We start from the raw sequence: 27,253 nt of genomic DNA, 5'->3' as shown, positions 1-27,253 counted from the left end.
AAATAAATCTTCAACCTTTTATTGTGGTAAGCAACATACCATATTTAAACCACAAATATTTATTTTTATGTAAATGCTTCATTTTGTCGCATTTACCACACAAAAGCATTAAGTTCATATTCTTAAGTAGTTGATTTGTTTTCAAATGCATGTCATTACTTCCTTAAAATGAGTATATCTTTACAGGCCAAAAAAAACATGTGTTATTAGTGAAATAGCAGTTAATTACTACTAGTAATCCTTATGTGCAATTTTAATTAATTAAAATATTTTAAACAGAGTTGAAAAGAGAAACAATTCTAACGCAATAGTAAAAATTATTTTTTTAGAATTTATAAGCCTAGATATTTTACATGTTGAATCTTATGTGGCTATTCTCACCAGAATATTTCTTTGTAAGCACTTCTTTCACATTTCACACATTGTAATGTTTTGTAAGTTAAATCACTCACAGTAACCATAAAGCATTATATGGAAAAATAAAGATGAGTATTATTATTATTATAGACACCAGTTAACTTAAAGCTGCTTTGGAAGGCCCTTCAGGCTCTTAAAGGGCTGTTGTGTCATGAAGTTTAGTTTAGCTAAGTAAATGTGATAAAAAAATATTTATAGGCAAATTTGACTCTTGCCAACTGGTTACAAAACTTAATTCATATTTCTGCACTGAATACAGGCACAGACATTGCATTTGTGTTTCTAAGGATATGATTATCTGTGAAGTCTTAAAATTAATTGAATGTATGAAAACAAAATTTTTACTTTATGCACGAGTTGTAACAAATTCTTACATATTAGGTTTATTCATGATTCAACTTCTGTATATGAGACTTTGATCATACCTTACACAAATTACTTGTGATTTATTAAATAAAAGTGCATATAAATATTCACTGATAACTAACTGATCGTCATTTCAATAAACAAGTTTGACTCTAAAATGAAGAGTAAACGAAATGTATAGGAAACAAAACATTCTGTGTACTATACAAGCACTCAACACATTTAATGCTTCTCCATGAAAAAAAAAATGCGGCAAAAGCCTCTGAACAGAACACACCTTGTGACTATAAAAATAAATATACACCACAATTAACTGTGTCATTAAAAATGTACAATTAACTTACATAATATTTTTTATAAAAAATGAAACTTATTTGTACTCTTTAAAAAATAGTAATGATAAAAACACATGAGATGCGATCTACACTGACACTGTGCACGTATGACCCCCTGTTCCCCACAAAGCTAAGGAGAGGAAAATAAACTTAGGGCGTCAGAAACACTGAATTTAGAATTCATTTTCTTACATAGGAGAAATGTTTTGCTTAATATTTATCATAATTAACAATTTGTGGAAGGAAATTGCAACAATAATGAAGTCTTGCGTGGAAGTGTCTGGCTATATGTGTAATATATTCATATATGTATATATATATATAACATTGTAACTTTTCTTACACAATCTGGTGTGGTCTTTAGGTAGTTCCTTAAGAACGTAATAGCTTCCTTGAAGTATCATCTGTATCAAATAAAATGCATTAGAAGTAGAGTAATGAACTACTTACGAATGAAACCACATACACACTCAGTATTTATAAGTTCCCAAATTGTTTCTTTACATATTTATAATTTAAATATTCTAAATTCTTCTGCATTAATTTATCCTAAACATTATCTTTTTTTTTTTTGGTTCTGTGTAAATTTATTTATACAACAACACTGATTGCTTTTTTAAAATGTTTTCTAGTTTTCGTTTGTTCTGGTTTTTTTTAAAGGTTCATACATGTTTCTAAAAACTGGGATCAAGATGCACTTGAGCATAGTAAACTCTTCACCTTCAAATTGAAAATTGCACTGACGTATCAGTAGAGGGCTTAGAATAACACATCACTTTAGTTACGCCAACTTTTTTTTTCACTTCCTAAACAGTTTCACTTCCATATTTGGTTTCTTTAAGTGGGAGGAGGGGGAGGGGGCGAGCATGACTCTTAAATTAGCTAACTAGACTATAGGTTGGCTCTCCAGAGCAGTTCTAACATGCACTTTCGAGTTCTCTAGCTTTTGTTCGCCTTGCTATCTGCCGTTTCCTGTATTCGTGAAATTCTTCTTTCATTGCCTGTACACGTGCTTCTATGTTGTCGTATTTGGAAGTTCTTTTTGGTTTCGGATACAACGATGAATATATCTCCGAGTCACTGATACCTTTCTCTGCACTTCCAAACCTTTGTCTTGATAAAGTGCGTCCTCTGGGACTTGCGGTGAACATGGATGACGGTGACAATGGTGCGGAACTAGCTGGGGTTGGGGAAACACCAAACACGGCATCAAACTCGTAATGACCATCCACGCTTGCATCCAAGTGTGCTGTTGGAGTTCTAGGACTAGGTTCTGACGGAACACTCACCGAATGCTGTGGGGATTCAAGACTGACGTCACGTTCCAGCGACAAAGGGGACTCGTAGCGTCGCGGGATGGCTGCTCGGGTGTGATGCGGCATGAAGTAACCGGCAGGGTGCAACTGTGTAAATGCAGGAGGCCTGAACTGCGGTTGTATGTGCCGTCCGGACATCCACGCTGGCGGAACCGTCCCTCTGAGCAGTGCCGGGGACCAAGCGGTTAACGGTGGCGGGTGATGGTGCACTGGAGCTGGTGGCGGGTGCCTATATGGAGGTAATGCTTCCACCGGGTGAGGACGCCATTCTGCACTGGTGCTGGCATCCAGCGGCGATGCTTGAGATTGTCCAGACTGCGAGCTCTGTTGCTGCGAGGTGTTCTTGCTGCCGAAGCCACTGGAACTGGAGCGGCTTTCTGGAGAGACTTCCAAGAGTTCCTGTTCCCTACTTTTGGAAGCTCTGGATGACCCACTAGTTACACTGGCCTGCAGCGAGTCAGTGGTGCCTAGTTCAGGTGCACTGCGAGCATGGCGTAAACTACCACCATCTACAGAGCGTGGTTGGTGGGGAATCCTTGTTCGGACACGAGTGCGAGGAATTCCAGCTGGTAACACTGGCTTTGTACTTGGAGGTGGAAGTGTTGTGTAAGGCTTTGGTGCATGCAAATCCCACGGTTGTATGGGCGTTGATGGGTGAGGAACAATGACCGGCGTTACTGGTGGCTGAGGTGTCATGGCATGGAATACAACTCGGGGTCGCGGGGGAGAACTTGTAGCGAGAGGTCTTTGATCCTGGTGAGTCAGTCTTGTGAACCGTACCGGTGGCGGGTGAATGTCAGGTATGATGTGCAGAGGTTGCATAGCGGTTGCTGGTGCTGGTGCAAGAAGCATAGGTGATGGATAATGAGGATGATAATATGGAACTGCCGGCGTGTGGATATGCCGGCCTGATTCCAGCAAACCCAACCGTTCGACAGGCTGCAGAGGCCGATGGGAAAGTGGGGTGGGAATAGTGTGTGGATCCCTGTGAACCTCGGCTCTAACATGCTGCCACCTGGCGGCTTCTTCATGTATCGCTCTCAGAGAGGGCAACTCTTGGCTGTACTTCTCGTGAACACTTTTCAAAGATGACGTCGGGTCCTGTACGTAGCTGGGAGTGATAGGCAAAGAGCTAGGGAAAGAACGTTCGATGGAGCTCAGCTGTCTGACAGAGCTAAGATCGCTGAAATTTGCCGGTGTCCACTGTGAGGGGGCAAGGGGGCCTGGAGAACTGGCGCGGAATCTAGGTGCATAGATAGTCTGCACTGGCTCTCCGATGAGGGCACTTTCGCCGGAACCGTCTGTACGGAGACTCACTTGACTCGGTGCACCGACTAACGGCCGGCGCCAGTTACTTCCCTGCCAATCCCCACCCCCGGAAACAGCTATGGTGTACTGAGGGTGCCGAAGAGGAGCTCCACGATGCCGGAGTGCAGCACCAGACACAGGACGAGGCCTGGGTAAGAAACCTCCTTCGTCGCTACTGCTCGTGGAATCCAGCACAAACCTCCCATCCTCAGCCCTGGAGATCCAACCTAAAGGATACTCTGAAGTGTAGCTTGCATATCGAGGGCCTTCCCTTTCTCCAAGGTGCTGGCGGTCACCTTCCTTTCTTTTGATTGGTTGACAAATCACCAAGGCTTTAGTTAATTGACCAACAGTCGCTTGAGTCCTTTTCAGTGCACCCAGCGTCACAGCTGAAACTCTGCCGGATCTAAGTCTGGAGAAAGAAAAGATAAAAAGACAAGAGTAGGCGGCTAGCAACAATTTCATTATGCAATGTAACATCACATCACATGCAAACACAAAAGAAAATCTACCGAACGATATTATGTAGAAACAAAAACGAAAAGTGCACACATTGTTAATTTTCCATTTTGTGTGTCCATTCTGAGATACATGACAATATATCCTCTTCAAAATGGTGAAGTAACTTTAGACAATTTGAATGAAAGAATATTGAGAAATTCTAGAATGAATGCAATCTACAAGAAATGTTAATTTGCCAGAAAATGCAAATATACAGAACATTTAAGTAATTTGAAATTTCATATACAGGGTGTCTCATAAGTAATAGTGCAAACTGACACAGGTGAAAGTACTCGATAATAGAAGCAAAAAAGTCTCTGTAAACATGGGTCTGCAAATGAGCAGTTTTCGAGATAATCACGAATGTGTGATTACAAGCCCCCACTGAATTCATTGTTTGTAAGCATCGTCCTAGTTAGTAAAATGCTAATAATGTGTGGTTACAAGCCGTCACTGATTGCATTTTGTAAACACCGAGTGCTTTACTCCTTGCACGGTCCGAGGTTTGCTCTTTGTTTACAAAACAGAACATTTCCGAGAGGTGGTATTGTAATCAAACAGAACATTTCAGAGAGATTGTGTTGCAATCAAACAGAACATTTCCGAGAGGTGACGTTGTATGGATACAATCAGTGCACAGTCTAATCGTACTGTGGTAGTCACGTCAGTTGTGCTGGACTGCGTAGCGAAAATGGTATCTTACAGCAATGAAGAGTATGCGGATATGCATTTCCTGTATGGTTTGGCTAATGGCAATGCACGGGAGGCTGCATGCTCGTACCAAGAAAAATATCCTGCTCGAAGGCACCCCAAGAGTCACATATTCACTAAGGTACATCAGCGCCTCAAAGAACATGGGAGCTTCGAACATGGTAGGAGAGCCTGAAGTTGAGGACATGGTGTTCAAGCAGTAGAACACTCTCCAGGAACCTCGATGAGGAGAATTGCCGCACAAGTTCCAGTAAACCCAAGTAGTGTATGGAGAATTTTACATCGCAATTGACTCTACCCTTACCACCTCCAATGAGTTCAGTGTCTCAGTGATGCGGATTGTGTTCCTAGAGTGACGTTTTGTCAGTGGATGCAACAACAGGTTGCAAGTAACATTTACACATGAAGCGGGGTTCACACATGATGGTATTTTTAATTTTCATAATTCTCATATTTGGAGTGTTCAAAAACCCACATGCTGTTCATGAGGCACCAGATCAGCAACGTTTCTCATTGAATGTGTGGTTAGGGGTACTAGGTGATTGTCTCATTGGACCACATGTTCTTCCAGGATTGCTTGAGGATGTTCCCCTTGATCCACGTCAGAGTATGTGGTACATGCATGATGGAGCACCGGCACATTATGCTGCTGTTGTGAGACGACATCTAACATGCAGATATCATCAAAGATGGATAGGTCGAAGCGAGGCAGGCCTGTACCGTGGCCTCCAAGGTCTGGGGTCACCTAAAAAGTATAGTGTACAACACTCCCGTTGACACGGTGGAACAGATAATTGTACATGCTTGTGACCAGTTCCGAAATGATCCGGGGGTGCTCGAAAGAATTCTATACTCAATGCGGAGTCGCGTACAGTATTGCATCCAGATGGAAGGATGACACTTGAATACCTCCTTTAACAGGTACAAGTGTACAGTAATTGTAACGTAGAACATACTAAAGTAGTGCTGTATTCCTTGTTAAAGTAAGTAGAATGTTCAATAAAAGCAATGAGATCTCCTGATTTTTGATAATGTATTATTGGTATTTTACCAACTAGGATGATGTTTACAAACAATGAAGTCAGCGGCAGCTTGTAATCACACATTCGCGATTATCTCGCAAACGGCTCGTTTGCAGACCCATGTTTACTGAGACTTTTTTGCTTCTATTATCGTGTACTTTCACCTGTGTCAGTTTGTGCTATTACTTTTGAGACACCCTGTATAAATGTTATCATTACTTAAAATATCACCAAAATTATAATATGGCATCTTTAACAACATATCAATTTTGAAAACTTCAGCATAGTGTTAAATAATACATATTCAATTTGTAGTAACTGTTACTCTTCTGAAAAAAAAAATCATTAGTAAATTTTCACTTTTGACGTAAACCAACTTAATTGTTGATAAGATTTTAGAAAACAACAATGTAGCTCATATGGACACACTTCTCCTCCTAGGAAAATCAACATTCACAAGTAGATCTATATTATAGCAAATCCCAGTCAATAGGGAATATCCAGAATTACAATGGCAACAATTATACCTGCCTACAAAAGTTATCTTGTGCAAGCAATGCATAACTTTGAAATCATATCAACTCTACCATTGTTTGCAATGAACGATGTGGTGCACAGTTCAAATGATATACGGTAGAACATCGTTTATCTGCACACTCAAAAAAGAGCAGGAAAAAAAATCTGTTCCGAAAAAATAATTCTGCTTATATTTCTGCATAAATAACACTGTACAGGTACAGTACTGTAATTTAGGCACATACTGTATGTATATTACGAGTGTTTCTCATTTTCTCATGTCTTTTGTTTTCTTGTACTGTATACGTATGTAGTACTGTGTACTGTATGTATATAATAAACCTGTACTGTACATGCTTTTCTTTGTTATTTCTTTGATTATCCGCAAAAATCGTTATCTGCATAACCTTCGGTCCCCAATTAATGAGGATAAACGACATTCTACTGTAATTGGTTTCCATTTCTTCCAAGAAATAACTAATTCTTATGCAAAAGTAGCATACATAAAACTGCCAATTATAATATTTAATAAACATATGTACTAACAAAAACACCACACTAGCCTTCAATAAGCTCTTTGCATATAATGCATCAGTTATAGTTTTAGTTTTTGAACATTGTTGAAATGTTGCCAAGATGGATTTTGAAAAAATGGCTATTTCATAAACAAATATGTTTTTCATGCCATGAATTAGGTATAGGTACTCACACAACATACATAGTATGCAAAAATTACTACTAATTATGAATAGTTTTCTAAAATAGATTTTAGCATGCAAAAAAATTGTTAGTGCAATAAAGAAAAGCCAAAAGTTAGCTAAATAGAATACAATGTTCATATTTTATTATTAGTTAGTATAGAATAAATGCTACTAAATGTAGAGAAACAACATTAAGTATTTAGTAAAACAGAGATATGCAAATACATATTAGTTACTGTGAGAAAATCAGTGCAGTGACGCTGATCTTAATTAAAACTTTTACAACACAATCAACTATTCTTTTTAACAAGACCTTTTTAAGGGAACTTATTCTTTGAAACTTTATGGCATGAACACAATAAATGATGTGAGGAATTTGAACTTCAAACTGTTAAATTATATCGAGAGTGCAACAAGCTCCATTTCTTTATGTGTAGAAAATGATTATAAACTCTGACCACTTCTGACCTTAAACAACCAATTTTATGTCTGTCTGTCTTAATCGTTTTGCAGGAAACGTATCTTTACCCTTAAAAAGGTGTGCATAAGAATTTCATTAATTGACAAATGCACATTAACAGTAGTTGCAAGTGGCAGATTATATATATAAAAAAGACAGATGATACTACACATGACTAACAATATTTTTGAAGTTATTTGTTATCATTACTGTTAGAATGGAAGTGTATTTAAAATGTACAATGCATATTTTCCACATGGATTGATGTTTCAAAATACATTTTCTCGCGTTTTCGATGATTGCTGTTACATCTGTTATATGCCTAGAGAAAAGTTGTCAAGCGAACAGTTTGCATCATCAATTAATGTTACTATCTATGCTGAATGACAGTTGCCAGCGATATTTCTTAATCTGAAAGCTCCATTTCATTAAAAAGAAAATGAAATTCAACTCCATGAGGCACTACAGTAATTTTGTTGTGCATAAAGGAACCGTAAGTAATGATTAGGTGATAATATACCATGGAAACAACTACCCAATCAAATTGGTTCTTGTATTCATATGAAAATTAGTGCTCACGGATACGGCATTTTCATTCAAATGTTAAATTGATGCTACTCAATTGTACTGGAAGGTAAAGTTCCCCATGCCATAAATGCACATTTAGGGGATGTGGGGGTAGGACCCCACACATTCTCGATCTTGGCCATTTTGGAGGTGATATGATCAGTACCACACTCCAGCTGCCTTTACCCCCCCCCCCCCTCAGGTAACCATTGATTTGAGCCCCAAAGCCGCTTTATGCGGGGACAAGCCTAGAAAAATTTGAACCCTTACTGACTAGACCACTGCAGCTCCCTAAGAAAAATTGGAACCTGAGTTCAATTGTGTGTCAATTGTATAACTGTATTTCTAATTAGTAAATAATAATTTCTAAAAATATTGGCACTGGTTTTAGTAAAGAAACATTTCTGACATCTCTAGGCTGATGAAGAAACAATTAATCAAACACTGTAATGTTGTTTCTCTAGAATGTCACTTTAAAATCTATTATACCAAATGCTCCAATACATGCAGGTACCAAGAGAACTACGTAGTGATGTAACAATGCTTCAACAGTTGCTCCCTAGCTCTTCACCTTTTTTCCTCCTGTGAGACCAGCAAGAAAAGAAACAGATGAGACAGGAAGAAGAATTAGCGCAGGTTGCTACGACTACAGTTGAACAAATCTCAAGAGGTTAGTACAGACCCAAAATATACATTTTGCTACATTTATCGTTAAATTTCAAGTGCGTCTATTTCCTAAGATTACTGGTATTCTTCACTGTACAGGTGCTATTTTAATGTACGCTTTACAATGGGAGACTATGCATGGTGGAGAAATGTACAAGGTCAGTGTTTATTACAATGGGTGTTTCAAAAAGATTTTGAAACGGAGTTATAGAAAAGAGAAATATTGTTCCAAGAGGTTTAATCATGAAAGAGAACAGTACAGAGGATGCCATTACAACGTATGCTGCTGAAGAGATGGATAGATAGGTTCATGTCTTGAAGACATAAACATTTGCTGGATGTCATCTTCAAGACACAAACCTACCCATCTCTTCAGCAGTATGTAATGTTGTAATGGCATCCTCTGTACTGTTCATTTCCATGCTTAAATCTCATGCAACTATTTATTCTTTTCTCTGAAGCCCTGTTTAAAAATTTCCCATCTTTTAGAGACGCCCTTTATCTCATCCAAATGCCATATATATTCCATGTACAAGTGATGCGTTTGGAGGCACTGCGACCACAATAAGCACATCACAGATCTTGCAATTAACACCACTGTGCATTGGAATGTCATTTGTGAGAAAGTAAATGAATGAGTTGAATTCCAATTTCATTCTTCATTGTAACTGATCGATGGTGTTTCATTCACTGCACTTGGTTTCTTATCTACATTTCAGAGACTTGTTCAGTTTTAAGTGCAGTGTATTGTTACATACTCATATGTAGATGGTTCCCAGGCATTAATTATGCATATTGGTGAAATTTCTCAAACACATACCATGTTTAGGGATAAGCTACACATAACCACATAAGAATACAGACAAAACAAATCTCTCAAACATTGGTTGGTTGGTTGGTTGGTTGGTTGGTTGGTTGGTTGGTTGGTTGGTTGGTTGGTTGGTTGGTTGGTTGGTTGGTTGGTTGGTTGGTTGGTTGGTTGGTTGGTTGGTTGGTTGGTTGGTTGGTTGGTTGGTTGGTTGGTTGGTTGGTTGGTTGGTTGGTTGGTTGGTTGGTTGGTTGGTTGGTTGGTTGGTTGGTTGGTTGGTTGGTTGGTTGGTTGGTTGGTTGGTTGGTGTGTGTGTGTGTGTGTGTGTGTGTGTGTGTGTGTGTGTGTGTGTGTGTGTGTGTGTGTGTGTGTGTGTGTGTGTGTGTAAAACAAGGTACAGTAGTTAAAAGTCCAAACCATATACATGTATCAGGTTTTGTTCTTGATTTTACATTTCCAGATAACTTGCTTGTAGCTTAGGCTTTGACAAGCTTGTATCAAGCATGGAGCTTTCTGTGACAAGCTTGGTGCATGCTTGCCTGATGCAAGTTTGCAGCAAGATTGTTCACTTTACATGAAATGCTTGTTCAAAGCTTGAAGCAAGCTTGCTGTGCTACCTGGGTTATACTTTTCTGTTCCCAATGCACCAAAGTATTGTAATTATTTCCCAGATTTCAACTGTCCTGCATTTTAAGTTTGTTAGGCACAAGATCCTTGAAAAATGTGTAATCGATGGGAGATGTTGATGGCAAAATAAATGTGCAATTGATTCCACATTCCTGGATTATGCATTTCCCTGCATCCCACAGTGACAGAGCACCAAATGGGAACAAATGTCCCCCACCGATTGACCAATCCAGTCAAATTACATATATATGCACACACTCTCTCTCTTTTTCCACCCCCCTTTCAACATATTGCCATTTAACCACATACAATTATGAGCATTTCTTCACTTGATTTGTGGAACCATATTGACTAATCTGTATCATATTTCCAGACACAAAATACCATTCACATTATAAGTAATACATCTGGAATATTTTATTCTTAAGTATCAATGTACTCATACATGCAACTTCCTTTGCATGTCCACAAATGAGGTAGCCTTAAAGCTGATATTTTCTCATATGATCTATGAAAATGGAAGAACTTCCAGGTTTAACTGTGCTTTCACAATAACTACACTCATGCTCATAAATTAAGGATAATGCTGAATCTTGTACAAAGAAATATTTGATGTGCACGTTACAGCTTGAAATGATATCCGGGTACTGTACCAAAGAACCTGTGTTGACTATGACCTTGATCCAGTGTGTGGTGGCGCTGTAAGCAGACAAATGACTCACAGGAGCGAAACTGCTGACCAGAGTACAGTGCCTATAGGAAGCGTGCAGTTGTGTTCGGTTGTGCGAATTGTGAGTGTGTGTGTGAAATGGCTCAACAAACACATATTGATGATGTAATGAGGGGAAGGATACTTGGGCAGCTAGAGGCGGGCCAAAGACAGCAGGTCGTGTCACAGGTGCTCCATGTGCCACAAAGTGTCATCTCACGATTATGGCAACGATTCCAACAGACTGGAAACGTGTCTCGGCCCTACAGCAGTGGATGTCCACAGCGTACAACACCAAGAGAAGACAGGTTTCTGACCGTAAGTGCCCGGAGACACCGACGGAGTACTGTCGGGGGCCTTGCTCGAGACCTTGCAGCTGCCACTGGAACAGTTCTTTCCAGACACACTGTGTACAGACGACTCAACAGGCACGGTTTATTCGCCCGGAGGCCTGCAATTTGCATTCCACTGTCACATGGTCACAGAGTAGCCCGTAACAACTGGTGTAGAGAACACAAGACATGGACAATGGAAGAATGGTCTTAGATACTCTTCACTGACGAGTCCAGGTATAGTCTCAACAATAATTCTCGTCATGTAACCATCTGGCGTGAACCAGGAACCAGATGCCGACCCGGTAACATCGTCGAAAGGGACCAGTATGGAGGTGGTAGTGTCATGGTGTGGGGTGGCATTATCCTGAGTTCACGTGCACTTTTGCATATCTTCGACAGAGGTACTGTAACAGGTCAGGTGCACCGGGATGTTATTCCGCAAGACTACGTTAGTCTTTTCAGAGGTGCAATCGGTCCCTGGTTCCTCCTGATGGATGACAATGCCAGGCCACATGGAGCTGCTATTGTGGAGGAGTACCTTCAAACAGAAGACATCATATGATTTAAGTGGCCTGCCTATTCCCCCGACCTCAACCCAATCGAACAAGCTTGGGATGCTCTAGGCCGACATGTCGCTGCACGTCTCCCACCTCCTCGGACTCTTCAGGAGCTCCGACAGGTACTGGTGCAAGAATGGGAGCCCATGCCCCAACAGCTGCTCGACAACCTCCTCCAGAGTATGCCAAGCCATTGTACTGCATGTGTCAATGTACAGGGGCATCACATTCCATACTGAAACCTGTGCACATGCTCAAAGAACTGTGAACTGTGGAACAACATTTTACAATCTCCCTTGCTTTGTATCATATGTGCGCTCTTTGGTTTTTCTCACGTTTTCTGCAATAAACAGGGTTAAACAGGGTATGTGGATGTCTTTCTTGTGTGTTCAACATGTGTCTGTGCTACCACAACTAGTTTGTTGCAGTGCTGTATCATGGGGCACCAAAACCTCTATTATCCTTAATTTATGAGCATGAGTGTAAATAAACCATTTCCCAAAAGTTAATATTGGCAAGGCTGGCTTTTCCTAGAGCATTAAGATTGAAGCCCCATTGAAATAACAGCAAACATTGTTTGCACTCAGGTTGCACTTTTCTTCCAGGAACAAACACCATGCAAAGAATGTTTCTCACTTTTAGATATGAGGATCACAACCATTTGTATGAACTAACAATTAAGTCCTGGACTGAGCATGAGTTTCTCTATGACTGCCTGTTTGCAAATTTTATATACTCATCATTCATCTTCATCATTGCAGTTAGCCAAAGGGGAAGAAAGTAATATAAAATAAGAACATTATAAATCAAGATGCTGTTTGCTTAAGTCCTAATACTCTGCTCAGTACCCATTTCCTATGAAGCAAGGATTAAAAATACTTAATTTAATGCAATTTATGCTTTTGCTATACAGTGAGATATCTGAAGTGAAGTGACACAATATTAAACTTTCAATGTGTATTTACTATGTGGTGCAAAATATATACAAAGATAAATGTCATAATATTGCATTCATACAAATAACACAATTATGGAACTGGACATAATCTTACAATGCATTTATTATATGCATTTTCAGTAAAACACTAATAAATTAACACTGACCAGTGAAGTGCAGTGAACACTTAAAATCACAAATATGCATGCATGTAAGAACTGTTAAAGAATTCTCATTTTTTAAAGGATACCAGGATACTGGTGGCATCTACAAAAATTCATGAGAATTATAATTACAGTATATCAATCTATTTACCAATGTAAATATCAATGATAAACAATCACGGATTATGTTGCGTTAAATGTGATGAACTCTTATTTACACAAAACCTCCACAATACCTCAAGAAACATATCCAATTCGAAACTTTGAGATACCAGTCTGCCATGAGAAAATAATGCAAAAAAATTAAGGAAGAGGCAAACTAAAGTGAAATGATTCATATTTTTTTCTGGACGGAAGCCTATATCTATCTAAAACGCAACATTGTAATATGTTCGATATCTATCTAGAAACCTGCATACAATAATTGTACAAAATGAAAAACTTATACAGAGTTTATAGACAACAAAAGCTAATATTTTAGCCAAATTTGTTGAGCGATGATAAGCTATGTATTTCAGTTCATTGATTCTACTTCAAATATTTGCTGTGATGGAGATGTTTCAATAAGATATTCTCAAATAATACAGTAAACAACTTAATGGCCAACTTTACAATATAACATAAATAGTGACAATAAGTATGTGTTCAATATTGTAATGTGATTAATGCTAAGTGGCTCAGTAGATGGCAGTGAGAGGCTGCTGTGTGAAGCCTCGAGCCTGCGCACGTCCCGTAGCTGGAGCCCAAAGCACAACTTGGAATTAATATATCCATTGTAGAGTTTCTCAACCACTTAACTAGAAATCTTACCCAATTTTCCTATCTGGAACGTTAAGCAAATTATTATGGACAACTCTTGCTTTGGTTTTTCATTATGCTATCAGGTCTTGAAAAGTAAACTTATTCAAAAATACAAAAAACTTGATTTTTGCTGTGAAAAAGGAAATGCCAGTGAAATTTTTGACTTTATAGAAAATAAAATGCTTAAGTTAAAGTAGACTATTTTGATAGAAAGCACTAGCATTTCTCATTCTATCGATGTGCGGAAAGATCTGCTTTAATTTTACACTTAGAAAGATGCATTAAAGAAGATAGTTTCAGTGCCTTTTGGTCTTTAAGCCATTAACGGGATTTTGAGATTATTACTAACAAATTGCGCAAAACTTTGTATAAAGAACAAAAAAGGCAATGCCTTAGACTGTATGGCTACAGTGCAGGGCATTTTTGTGTAGTAGCTGTGTTAATTAAATAACTGTAGGATATTTTATTTGTTCCCCCAGTGCATGATCAACACACTTCAGGGTTTGTGGAAGTTACGTCAATTGTTTGGTGTAACATCTTCTGGAACATGGTCTTCAAATGTAGCTTTCACATGTTACAACTGGTTACCTTGGATTACAGTAAAATATATACTTGTACATGTTTGCTTCTGACATAAATAGTCTAACTAACTAACTAACTCTCTAGCCTTCTTAAACCCGAAGGTTCATGGCTGCAGCAACACAGGCCCTCCATCTGTTCCTATCTTGAGCAAGATCTATATACTCTTTTCCATCCCTACCGATTTCCTTTAAATCCATCTCAACGTTGTCCCTCCATCTTCGTCTTGGCCTTCCTACAGGTCTCTTACCATCAGGTTTCCCAACAAGAATCCTGTAAACTCCTCTTTCCTCTCCCATTCGTGCCACATGGCCTGCCCACCTAAGTCTTCTTGATTTAATCATTCTAATAATATTGGACATGAATACAAATTATGTAGTTCTAAATTATGTAACCTTCTCCACTCACCTGTCTCCTCATCCCTTTTAGGTCCAAATATTTTCCTAAGGAGCTTGTTTTCAAATAGTCTCAATCTGACATGAATAGTATTGCTATGTTTGTATTAAGGGTGGAGGGGCAGGGTTCAGACGCCTTGAAACTTCTGACATGCCAGAACATTCCAAGTTCAGAAATCAAAGTCTGCAACTCATTTTGAATTGCTTACTAGAATCTTTAGAAAAATGCAGCGGAGAGAAAATGCTGAGAGAACCCTTTTTCGGGACATTTGAGCTAGAATTTTGAAATGTTTGGAATTCATGAGGAATTCATTCTTGGAATCGCAGCCTGCCTGTGGAACGCCCCCTTCTCTTCTGGCCATCCTCTTTTTTGTGTTGTGACTGGTTCAAACTGAAAATTCCCTCTAGACTTTTCGACATTTCCCTTTCTGACCTACAAATTATGTGTGTTGTTGGATAAGGTCCCCACGCCTTGACAAGGGTTTGAACCTGGGACCTCTGGCTTCATAGCACCTCATGCTCACCAAATGCCCTCACATTCGGTCCCATAAAACACATGCTAGCATAGTGCATTGGGACTGCATATAACAACATGTGAATTTTCGTGAGATTTGTTTTTGCTGTTGTCTACATATTAGCAATTGTTTTATACACTTACGTAACCATGACACTATTGAGAATATCTAGATAACAGTGAAAGATTCAGGTGAGTGCTCTAGAAAGAATTCTAAACATATGTAATTTTTCTGATTCTGGAATATCATAGTTTTTCGAAAGGAGGGGGACATTCGAAAACAGCTGCCCTGGGCTCTGCCAAAGGTTTAGCTGAGCCTTAACAGTTGAACACCCACCACTAGTTGCTAAATCACTCTGATTGGCCAAATTGTAAGAAACAATATTCAATTCATATAATAAAACACATGTAGTCCAAATATTACCTACACCAACATCACAAAGGTAACCTGTCACAGATCAGTGAAAGAAATAAACATAATGTTGTGAATTATTTACTTTATGTGGTAACCTTTTTTCTTTGGAATTCAATATTTAAATGCTTTATATACGTTTATTGCCAAGGATATAAGTTTAATAATACTTAGAAGAATCAAGGGATATATGCCTTAGGGCCAGCAAGCACTCTGCTTAATAAATATCTTAAAGGGCTTTAAACTCCATGGAAAAGTATATGGCTATACATCATTCTTTATAATGAAGGGGGTTGTAACAAGGGCAATAGTGAAAAACAATGTTTCCTTAACATAAATGAAGCGTCATTTACATAATCCGAAGTATAACAGTAACTTGTTTGTAACACAGAAAAAGTGTCACATCATGGGCAAGTGCAAAATTGCAACCAAATTATTTAGGCCTTAAATGCCTATTACAAGTATAAATTTCAACCACATGCTAATATCTTGCGAAAGTTAAACTGTTCTCTCTGTAGCATGATTTCATCAAATTCTTTCACTTCTGGGTGAAAATTCACCTCCCTTAGAAGAACAAGAAAGCCAGTTGCAGCATAAGTTTACACAAAAATATGAATATCACAATTGCATTAACTAAAGAGTTTCAAGCCCTAATACTACATAGAAGGTGTATAATTTAACTGAGAGTGTACAATGAAACTGATGCAATAGATACATGGCTGCAGCAATGATGAGGACAAAACCAAAGGGTGTATTTAAAGCAGTTGGGTTTCAGGTCAGTGATTGTATTCCATCTGTTAAACAAATGAAGGATAACAATTGTCATGAATGGATTTGATTTTTGTTATTTAGCACCGCTTTCCTGCCACTTTTGGCTAATAGTGACAATGAGGATGAGTGATGATAAGATGAAATTGATGAAGAGGCACTCACAAAGATGATCCAAACCCAGGAACTTCAGTAGGGAAGTTGTTATAAATGAGATGTGAAATCTCATACAAGAGGTTTCATGATGACTGGTGGATTTTTAAACTGAATGGTGAACCAGACTACACACTGTACATGCTTTCTTTGTTGTGCAGAGAACATAAACATAGAGATGAAATACATCATCGAACAGAAGTGGGTCTACCTAATAGGTAACAAGGGAGCATTGAATGAAAGGACATGCAATTTTTATTTTGTAGATGATCAAAAATCATCCCATTAATGTTAGCTTACAGCTACATGCATTCTTATTGAATATATTTTTACTGTGCTATTTTTTTTTCTGACATGTTTCTGAATGTGGGTTAACTACAGTCATTGCACTTCACGCGGGCTCTAAAAAGTAGCAAGCACATCATTCAGAAGTGAATCAGATGCATCTGTTTAATGTACACTTACTGATCCATTGAAAGCATGACAGCAGAAATAAAAATTATGATGTTGCAACTGTAGGCATAATTGGAAGATAACGTGACTTTGGCACATTTAGTTGAATTTGAAATGATTATAGAAGAAGTGGAATCTTTTATTTGTGATGGGAAAATGCAGAGAATAAGTACGGACATTGAACTGGTATTGGACTGACTGATTTGGTTTATTTTACTTTCATTTTCTGCCACTTTTAGATAATCACAAAGATGAGGATGAGTGATGATACGATGAAGAGACACTCGCACGGAAGAACACCCATACACAGGCTTGGATTCAAACCCATAGCACGCTGTTAACCTCTCTGCCACAGGTTGGCTAACTGCTATTGGAATACAAAAGCTTGTTTTAAGTCCAGTTTATGCTCAAATTGGCTAATTGGGACTGGACCTTCAATTGAAGTGGGATTCCACCGTGCAATGTGGGAATCAAAACTGGGACCTCTTCATTATAATGATGGAACATCAGAATGCAACAGGTTAAAATGCTAGCAAAGGGAATGGAGGGGCAGAAGAAGAGTAAGGTGGATGGATGATGCAATGGCACATCAGAAGAGAAAAGGCAAGAAAGTGAGATTTATAATTGGAAACTGGTGGTGGAGGAGAGGCAGAGGATAGCTCGAAATCTCCACCTTGACTTGAATATGATGAATCAGCAATGAATAACTGTAATCTGCAGGTATGGTAGTACATAATAATAATAATAATAAAAAATCTGAAACTTGTAATGGCCTTGTCAGTGATCCTTGACATTGCAACCCTATCACGCAATCTTGAGAGTTTGTGGTTGATAATCTACCTGTATGTGTAACTCTTAAAAATACAGAAGAAAATCTGTTAACCTAGAACATTTCTTGATATCTATGTTGAAATGTACACTGAGATGGATGTGACAAATTGTATGATTAAGAATATTGGCTTTAAATGTATTGTTGATCATGTGTATAAGCGAGTTGATTTCTCTGAAAGTTGGTAGATTAAAATATGATCCGTGTTTGATGCTTGGTATTTGGAAACTGCGTTGCTATGATTAGCCATGTGTGTACATTTATGAACCCAACCAAACTGAACATGCATAATGGTAATGTAAAGCGAGATGACGTTTCTCTTCGTTGCCAAAATCTCTGAGAAGTCCAATTGCAAAGAATAACACAGCTTAGCAAGTCTTACCGCAACTTTACACAAGCTGGTGGGTGGGTATCAAACTGTGACTAGAAAATTGAACTCATAAGACTATAACTAAAGTTCCACAGTATTGGTGTTTAATAAATAGTTGTTTACAGCATTAAGTATATTTGTTCTCCTAATGGCAGTAAATTTATCACACTACAGAATTAAAAGAATTTGCCAGTGCATGCTATGCATGCTATGGATGAAGAACATTTTAATTTTTTTTGTAAAATATGATAGCTTTTTAAAGCTTTATTATCTTCCTGAAAAGCGCTCATCAACAAGCAAGTTGAGAATTGTAAAACTTACCCAGGGGCTGACTGTGCATTGGACCATGTCCCGTTACTAGGTTCCTTTAAGCTAAGATCAGAAAAAAACAAAAGAAAGGGAAAAGAACACAGGAATTAGATACAGGAAAGTATAAAAATATCCTGAAGTAGAAGTACATGAGAAGAAAATTAAAATCTGTGGAATTAGTCACAAAATATTTATTAGTGACAGGAGATTAGGAAAGAAAAGGGAAAATTAAATTACGGAGTAAAATTGTGGAAAGAATTTAAGTACTTTTTCCATGCATTAACTTGGATTTTCCACAGATTTTCAGATTCGTTGCAATATTTCTGATCACAGAATGCTTCCATATATTGCAAGAAGGCAGTAAGGTCTTACATTGGGAAATCATCATATCAACTTATAGTACTCTACACCAAAATATTGATATAGTGGTTACTAAACTGTTTAACCATGGCCTGCATTTTGGGAGGGGGATCATTTAGAAAGATATGATACTTAAGTAGAGTTTAGATCAGTATCTCATTTTCAGACAATGGCTCGAGAGCAATCAAGAAGAAAGAATGATACCGCCACAAATGAAAAGAGCATCATGCTCTATTTCACCATATTGCTAGAACCTTTACAATAATTGTAGGAGAGTTTCTTGGCAGTTGTCTCTATGCTTTGGGTGCCCTTGTGGTCTAAACGAACACTGTACATAGCCTGGACAATATATTTAAAATGGAAGTGCTTTTCATATTTAAGTGGATTTGTAACAAAAATAAAACGTTGTTATCTTCTGTGCAGTGTATATGCAGAGTCACAGATATTTCTGGATTGTAACGATTCCATTGGAAGTTAATGGGATTGTTGCAACCCAGAAGTGTCCATGACTGTACCATGCCACAAATATGCAAAGATAGAGCACTACGTATTCTGATTTCTGGTGGCGTGATCAGCATTACACTATGGTCGCATTTACCCCCACCCACAAAGATAATTTCCAGGTACCCATTGATGAGAGGCTGAGTGAGTCCCAGCACTATTCATACTCCAATTCCAATCTGTTGATACACTCTCGCTGCTGGAAATTTCTACTGTTTACAGTAGACAAATTTTACTGCTTTCAAATGCCTTCTACTGTGTTCTATGAAATGCACTGAAACCCAATTGTAGGTCTACTGTACAGCTACTGTAGTGAAAAAAACAATGTGAATAATAATTCATAATAGTTTCTACAATATGTTATAAAATCACTTATCGACTCCAACCATAGAGAGTTTAATTCTTGACACCACATTTTCAGTGATTCAGAAGTGCATTGAAAAAACAGTATATGAACTGAATGTCTGCTGTTGTTCTAATGAATACTACTGAAGTCAGATATTAATAGAATTCCAGCCAAAATTATCGAGTTAATATAACTTTTTCTTGAGAAACAACTCCGCCTTAAAACAGCTAGTAGTTTGAATACATGATCATATCAGTTCTTTTTTTTTCTTCACCATTGAATTTCCTTGGTTATTATTATGTCTGTGAAATGCAATTGCAGAAATGAGCAATCTTTGATCAACATAGTCAACAGTGTTTGCTTGTTGGATTTTCAAGTATTGAGGATCAGTTCTTTGTTTAAACTAATTGTTTGCAGTTTTCGTGTGACTGTAGGAAGTAGTCAATTTATGTCTAAAAAACACTATGGTTTTCAATTTTCTGCAAGTGTGTTAATCACAATAAAGCTACACACTTAAAAATGTGTTCATTATATTGGATTCTTTTTGTTGCGTGAAAATATTCCTTAGTAGCAAATTTCACTTGCTTTACCATTCATTTATTTTAGTTGTTTTATACAATTTTTCCATTACACTTTCAGTTGTATAAATAAGATTTTTTTTTTCATTACTGATAATAGTACTGTTTTCATACAGCAATATACTGAAGACAATAAAAGACGTTAGTTGTACAATTATGTTGCTGAAATGATTAGCAGTTCTGTTCAGCTATTGAAGACAATAGGCCTAGTTGGGCTACTGAAAACAGTAGAAAACATTAGCAGTACAATTCATCAACTGAAAACAGTCTGTTTCAAAACACCTATTGATCTACTGAAAACAGTAGACAGAATTTATAGTAGGGCTGACAGCCGTCCCACGTAACAAAGTAGATTTCTTGATCAACTGTAGCAGCCCGACTTGTTGGATAGCCTTCATCAAGACTTATTAAGATTTCATTAGGAAACTACACTATTTACAATAGCACACACACAAACTCACATATTCATACACACACACACACTCTCTCTCTCTCTCTAAAATTATACTTTATGGTGTAACTATCTGGTTCTTGTCAGTTAGAACCATAGACTGCAGACTAGATTGTAGAATAAATGTGCCTCTACTGTTCAGGCATCTTTTTTTTTAAGAAATTGATATACAAATGTAATTGTGAAAGATAAATGTACTGATTAAATGCTATAGTGCTTGATGATACAGTGGTGCATGATTTTTTACATCTAGATTTTCTGTAAAAACTATAGAAGTTGCCAACACCGATAAATTACATTTGTGTACTAGGTGGTGCAAAGATATTATAACTTGAATCGAATATGCCGACACTTTGTAAATTACCCACTATGTTACTCTTTCACTGATTTTATTGTTCAGGTACAACTTTCAACTGCTGCGTTAGCTGTAGATAAAAATGGTGGCAAAATAACATGAATGATCTACAGTGGAACCTTGATTTCGTGTTATCCTGGAGACAAGATGAGAAAGCTTAAAATGTGGGAAAATGTAAGATCTGGGGTGATTTTGTAATATTTTGAGCTACTGGGACAATGAAGAATGAATGCATAATGAGGAAATGCAAAACCAGGGTTCCACTGAATTTGCCTGTTATATGTATGTAAGATTTTTTCAGTGTGCTAATAGAACTGGCTTGAAATTATGGCAGTGCAGTTTACTTAAAGCATTTATGATGTTTCACAAATGTTATGTTCTATTCTTAACATGTAATATTTATTGAGCAGTCCCTTGTCTTTAATCTGCTGTATATTCTATCACTATCCGTGGCGTCCACAGAATTTTGGAATACATTTTTTATTTCTAGCCAGCCCTCATTTTGCCATCTTCTCCTGCTTCTGATTTTTTTTTGTTTTTTTTAATACTGGGCCAAAGGTCATCCCTCCCTTGGGAATGCTACTGATCACTATGCTTCATTGGTGTGGACTGAACCCACAATGGAGCTGTGATTTTGCTAGAAGTCTGGTGCACCGTGCCCCTGGGTATTACATACTGCTTTTTGCTACATTCAAGTCACAATTTACATTTTCTTATGAAAGAGGAACTTTAATGTAGCAAAGAAAAGTCTAGAATATCCTAAGGAAATGGTATTTGACATTTCATATTTAGCCACTTTTAGCTAATTGCGATGATGAGGATGAGTGATGATTAGATTAAATTGATGAAGGGACACTGGGATTTGAACCTGGAAATTTTTGTTTCTCCAGAACTTTCCATCTGGTGGGGGGAGGGGGATGCTTTTGAGCATAGTGCTAGTGTAAAATTAGAGCCAAAATGACCATAAAATGAGTAAGGTAAAGTTCCCCACGCAATAAAGGCACATTTAGGGGATGTGGGGGGTACGGTCCCACACATTCTCGATCTTGGAAATTTTGGAGGTCATGTGATCAACACCATGCTCTGGCTGCCTTTACCCCAGGGTTGCCGACCTTACCCCGGGAATCGAATCTGGGCAGAGGCATCTCCTGAACGCATTCGGTGCATGCTGCGCATGGGTCAATTGTGGGGAAAAAGGACAGCTTGCTCTGCGACGACATTAATGAGCATTTCTACATTCTAATTTCTTCATATAGGAGAAGTATTTATTTTACACGAGAGCACTCAAGTAAGATTATACTACATTTCTTGGATCTGAAGTGATGCATGCGTCAATTGTGGGAAAAAAATTATTACTTTCTTTCACTTCAGATTCAAGAAATGTAATATAAGCTTAGTTGACAGCTCTCGTGTAAAATAAATGTTTCTCCTATATGAAGAAATTAGAATGCAGAAATGCTCATTAATGTCGTCGCAGAGCAAGCTGTCCTTTTTCCCACAATTGACACATGTGCAACATGCCCCGTATGCGTTCAGGAGACGCCTCTGAATCTGGGTCTTCCGTATGGCAGTCAGATGCCCTACGGACTAGAGGTAGGGATGTGTGTGGATAAATCACTGGGAAAGTCCAAAAGACAATATTTCTTGACTTTTGATCTTGTTATGAAGTTCCTTAAGTTCCAGCGCTGGCATGGATGTTCTTTGTGAGTGTCCCTTCATCAATTTCATCCAATGATCATCATCATCATCAATACCAGCCAAAAGTGGCAGAGAAGCAACGTATAAGGCAAAAATACAAATAAAACTTGTATGAGGAAAGAAACAAGAATAAAGTGTTCAAGTGGCAACCTTTCACTTTTACTTGTGAAGTTTTATGAAACTTTTATGCTTATTTTATTTATATTGAAATCGAAATGTTAATGATTGTAACAAGCAATGGCATATTCTCCATGTTACTATAATTGCCATCAGAAAACCAACTTTTTTCATACAGTATGTAACATTCTTATTCGTACACATGGATTTTCAAAGAAAATGCTTTAATATCTGAAAGGAAATACACTCTTTTGAAATTGTTTCTTTACAATTCAATAACTAATATCATTAGGAACATAAAATCTTACCCAAATTATGTATAACCAATGACAATAATAAATGAAATGGAACTGAAAGAGAAACATGCCATTTTTTGTACAACTTTTCTATTCGTACACTTAATAATATAAAAGAAAAAAGCATATTCAGAGCAAATTGACTGACAGTTCTAATACTTTGATGCATATCCTTTGGCTTTAATTACTGCTTAACACCTGTTCATAGAATTAAAGTTTCCGACATGTTTCAGAGCTTATTTTATTCCACTCGGCTTCCACAACAGTTTTCAACTCTTGTTTGGATTTGACGCCTGCTTTATGGACTCGCCTCTTCAAAATTGCTCATAAATGCTCAATGGGATTTAAGTCTGGACTTTGAGCTGGTGTTTGTAGTAGTTTGGGCACATTCCATATTAACCAATTCATTTTAACTCGCGCCTTATGCTTACTGTCATTGTCTTGTTTGAATCTGTAGGTAGGCGGCATGTCCATTTTTTGGGCACTCTGCTTACATTGTTCTTCAATATATCCAAATAGACACATGCATCCATGATACCATCAATAAACTGGATGGTACCAACACCTTTGGACGACACACAGCCCCAAATCATTAATGACCCACCACCATGTTTAACTGTTGGAACTGTGTTAATGTGATCATTGTCTTTATTTTTGATTTTCTTCACACCCTATTTATCCCATCTGACCCGTATATATTAATCTTGGGACTCGTCTGACCATATGACACTATCCCAAAATTCCTGGTGCTTGTGGATGTGCTCTTTCGCAAATGAAAGTCTATTCCTTCGATTCACCTTATTTACATACGGCCTCTTTCGTGGTATTCTGCCATGATATCTGTGCTTCCACAAGGCACGGACAGTTTGATCAGACATCATCTTGCCAGCAACATTTTCTACTAACGGTCGTAACTGAGGATCACTTAATCGGGGGTTTCTCGCACTCTTTTTAAAATAAAGCGTTCATCACGTTTATTCAACAGTCTCTCTTTTGGTTTTCTCAGCACATTCTGTGTTGAACCTTCCTCTCTAAATTTGTTTACTATGTATTGAACTGTGGAGTGTGATTTATTGACTGTTTGTCCAATTTTTCTTAACGAATAACCTCTAAGGGCCAAATTTATAATAACATCCTTCAGATCAGAACTAAGTTCTTCACCTTGCCCATTTTGAACATGCTGATAGATAGACAATACAACAATACCTGCACCAGCATTCTGCTTGACGGGGAGCACGCCTGCATGTTTAAACTTGTTAGGAAGTTGCAAAGTGCACGAAATCGCCCAAATAGCGTTGGTGCTGTATGCGAGGCAGATTGAAACTCTTGCCTGTACGAATAACAATGTTGCATGAAACAGCATGTTTTTCTCTTTTCACACAAATTATATGCTCTGTTTATACACTTTGAACATACATTTGTGTTGACATTTGTTGGTAAAACCTTCATTAACATTAATTTCCAGGTACATATGAAAATGATTATATTTACTAGTAGATATGACATTTTTTCCTTGGAAATTCTATGTGTACGAATAACAATGTTACATACTGTATATGTTTCTCACACATTGAATTGAATTGAATTGACTTTATTGCTGGGCGAGGTTCAGCTGTTGCTGGTCTCCCACCTAACCCCAAAAAGTACAGATTAAAATAAAAATAAAATAAAATTCAAGATTACAAAGAAATTGAACAAGAAAGTACAATAAAATAAAAATGGAATAAAATCCCATACAATAGAACAGATTCAAATAAAAGTTAAAATAAAATTTAAGATTACAAAGAAATTGAACAAGAAAGTACAATAAAAGAAAAATGGAATAAAATCCCATACAATAGAACAGATTCAAATAAAAGTTAAAATAAAATTCAAGATTACAAAGAAATTGAACAAGAAAGTACAATAAAAGAAAAATGGAATAAAATCCCATACAATAGAACAGATTCAAATAAAGGTTAAAATAAAATTCAAGATTACAAAGAAATTGAACAAGAAGTACAATAAAAGAAAAATGGAATAAAATCTCATACAATAGAACAGATTCAAATAAAAGTTAAAATAAAATTCAAGATTACAAAGAAATTGAACAACAAAGTACAATAAAATAAAAATGGAATAAAATCCCAGACAAAAGAACAATAGAACAGATTAAAATAAAATTCAAGATTACAAAGAAATTAAACAAGAAAATACAGTAGGAATAAAATCATATACAATGGAACAATATTAGCAGTGAATTAGATAATAAAATAATTGAAGTCGAGAAAGTTGATAAATTCTGCCATCTCACAGTATTTTTCATTATTCATATGTTGATTTACCCTGCTTCTGATCGTTGATCAGTGATTCACGGAGCATATCGCGAAAACGTCTGAAATTTTGATTTTTTGTTAGATTTGGCACTGCATTCCAGGCCTTGGGTGCTGTGGAACTGAAAGAGTCTTGACAAGCTGAAGTTCTGCAATGAGGTAAGCTGAAACTGGCAGCGTTTATGAGAATGAATTTTGCTTCTGAAGTTTAATTTCGAAAAGAAGTAGTTTGGGATTTTGCTATTGATTATGTTGTGCAGTTTGCCATGGAGAGAGAATTCCGTGCTCATTAAGCACAGGGAGAATATGTTCACACCTTTTTGTTCTATATACATATCTAATGCATGCGTTTTCAACTTTCTGTATTTTTATTGCAAGCTTTTTTGTTATTCTTAGCCCGTAAACGACATCACAATAGTCAAATAGGGGGAAGATAAGAGACTGCACTAGGTTTAATTTTATCTTAGACGAGAGGAAGTCTACCAGAAGATAGAGGCTTTTTAATATGGAATACGCCTTGCCACAATGTTGTATCACGTGCTCAAACCAATTGAGCCGCTGGTTCATCGTCAGTCCTAGGTTTTTTACTGTTTGAGAAAATTTAATACACTGTGTGTGAAGAATTATTTCGCATTCATTGATGTCAATATGTTTCAAGAGACTGCCTGTTCCAATCATGGTAAATATTGATTTGTTTGAATTTATTACTAATCCATTTGAAGTGCACCAATCGCTTATGTTCTTCAAATCTTGGTTTAAAGTGCAAACGCGTCCTGTAATTTTGATATACGTGTGGATATATACAATTGAGTGCCGTCGGCATAACAGTGAACGTTGTATATTTTCACTGATGTGACTAAATCAGTGGCCAAGAGCGTGAATAGCAGAGGACAAAGGATCGAGCCCTGAGGCATCCCAGCTCGTACGTGAAGTGGAGAAGATAGCTCCCCTTTCTTAACCCGTTGTTTTCTTCCGCTAAGGTAAGTTTCGAACCACTTAAGTGCTGTCGGCGAGAATTTGTAATAATGAAGCTTGGCCAGAAGGAGCTTATGCGGTAGAGTGTCAATGGCCTTGCTAACGTCGAGCAACACCAGTAGTGTTACATTACATTGATCCATGTCGTCGGTTACTTTTAAAGAGTGCTGTTTGTGTGCTGATTGCTGCTGGGGAAGGATATGAAATTTGCAGTGGCGAAGCGTAGAGTTCCTAGCAGGGTAGGCACAGAAGTGCGATAATTTCCATTAGTTGCTTAAATCTGTAAAAAGAAAGGGGGGGGCTATGTCATGGAGAGTGGTTCAATGTCTCTCCAGACCGCTTCTTTACTTGGCAGTGGCATGACGTTTTCAAAAGTGTTGTTACCGGCCATCAGCACGATAATTGTGTCTTAGACGTTCTCCCCCACCCACCAGATGTCATCGATCTAGATTTTTGTTCACTTCTGTTTTTTTTTTATTTGTTTGTATTTTTTCAACCCCTGATTTATGCACACACCTCCAGAAAGAACTACCAATCATGAGACATCGCGAAAATCCAACGAATAGTGCTCGAGCCCTGTTGTCAATTCTTCATCACTTTTTGCTAAATTTATTTATTTATTTTGCAATTGAGGTGAAAAGGGCTAGAAGAACCCCAT

At 37.6% G+C, this 27,253-nt stretch overlaps 1 protein-coding gene across 11 annotated transcripts in view; it reads right to left on the bottom strand.

Moving 5' to 3' along the window:
* Positions 1 to 366: 366 nt before the first annotated feature.
* Positions 367 to 27,253, bottom strand: part of LOC146000180 (protein turtle-like) — a 327,541-nt gene continuing 300,654 nt past the window's right edge. For 10 of the 11 annotated variants that reach the window (XM_083137521.1, XM_083137528.1, XM_083137531.1 and 7 more), the window contains 2 exons: positions 18,619 to 18,669; positions 367 to 4,154 (listed from right to left, as the gene is read on the bottom strand). In XM_083137521.1, coding sequence (XP_082993647.1) covers positions 2,036 to 4,154; positions 18,619 to 18,669 — 2,170 coding nt within the window. In that variant the 3' untranslated portion in view covers positions 367 to 2,035. The remainder of the gene's footprint in view (positions 4,155 to 18,618; positions 18,670 to 27,253) is intronic. The other variant, XM_083137526.1, reaches the window with a different exon arrangement.

The sequence above is a fragment of the Lepisma saccharinum genome, chromosome 16 (assembly GCF_977018435.1).
Source record: "Lepisma saccharinum chromosome 16, izLepSacc3.1, whole genome shotgun sequence".
Lineage (NCBI taxonomy): Eukaryota > Metazoa > Arthropoda > Insecta > Zygentoma > Lepismatidae > Lepisma > Lepisma saccharinum.
Note: the sequence above shows the minus strand (reverse complement) of the source record. Positions and strands in the feature narration are given on the sequence as shown.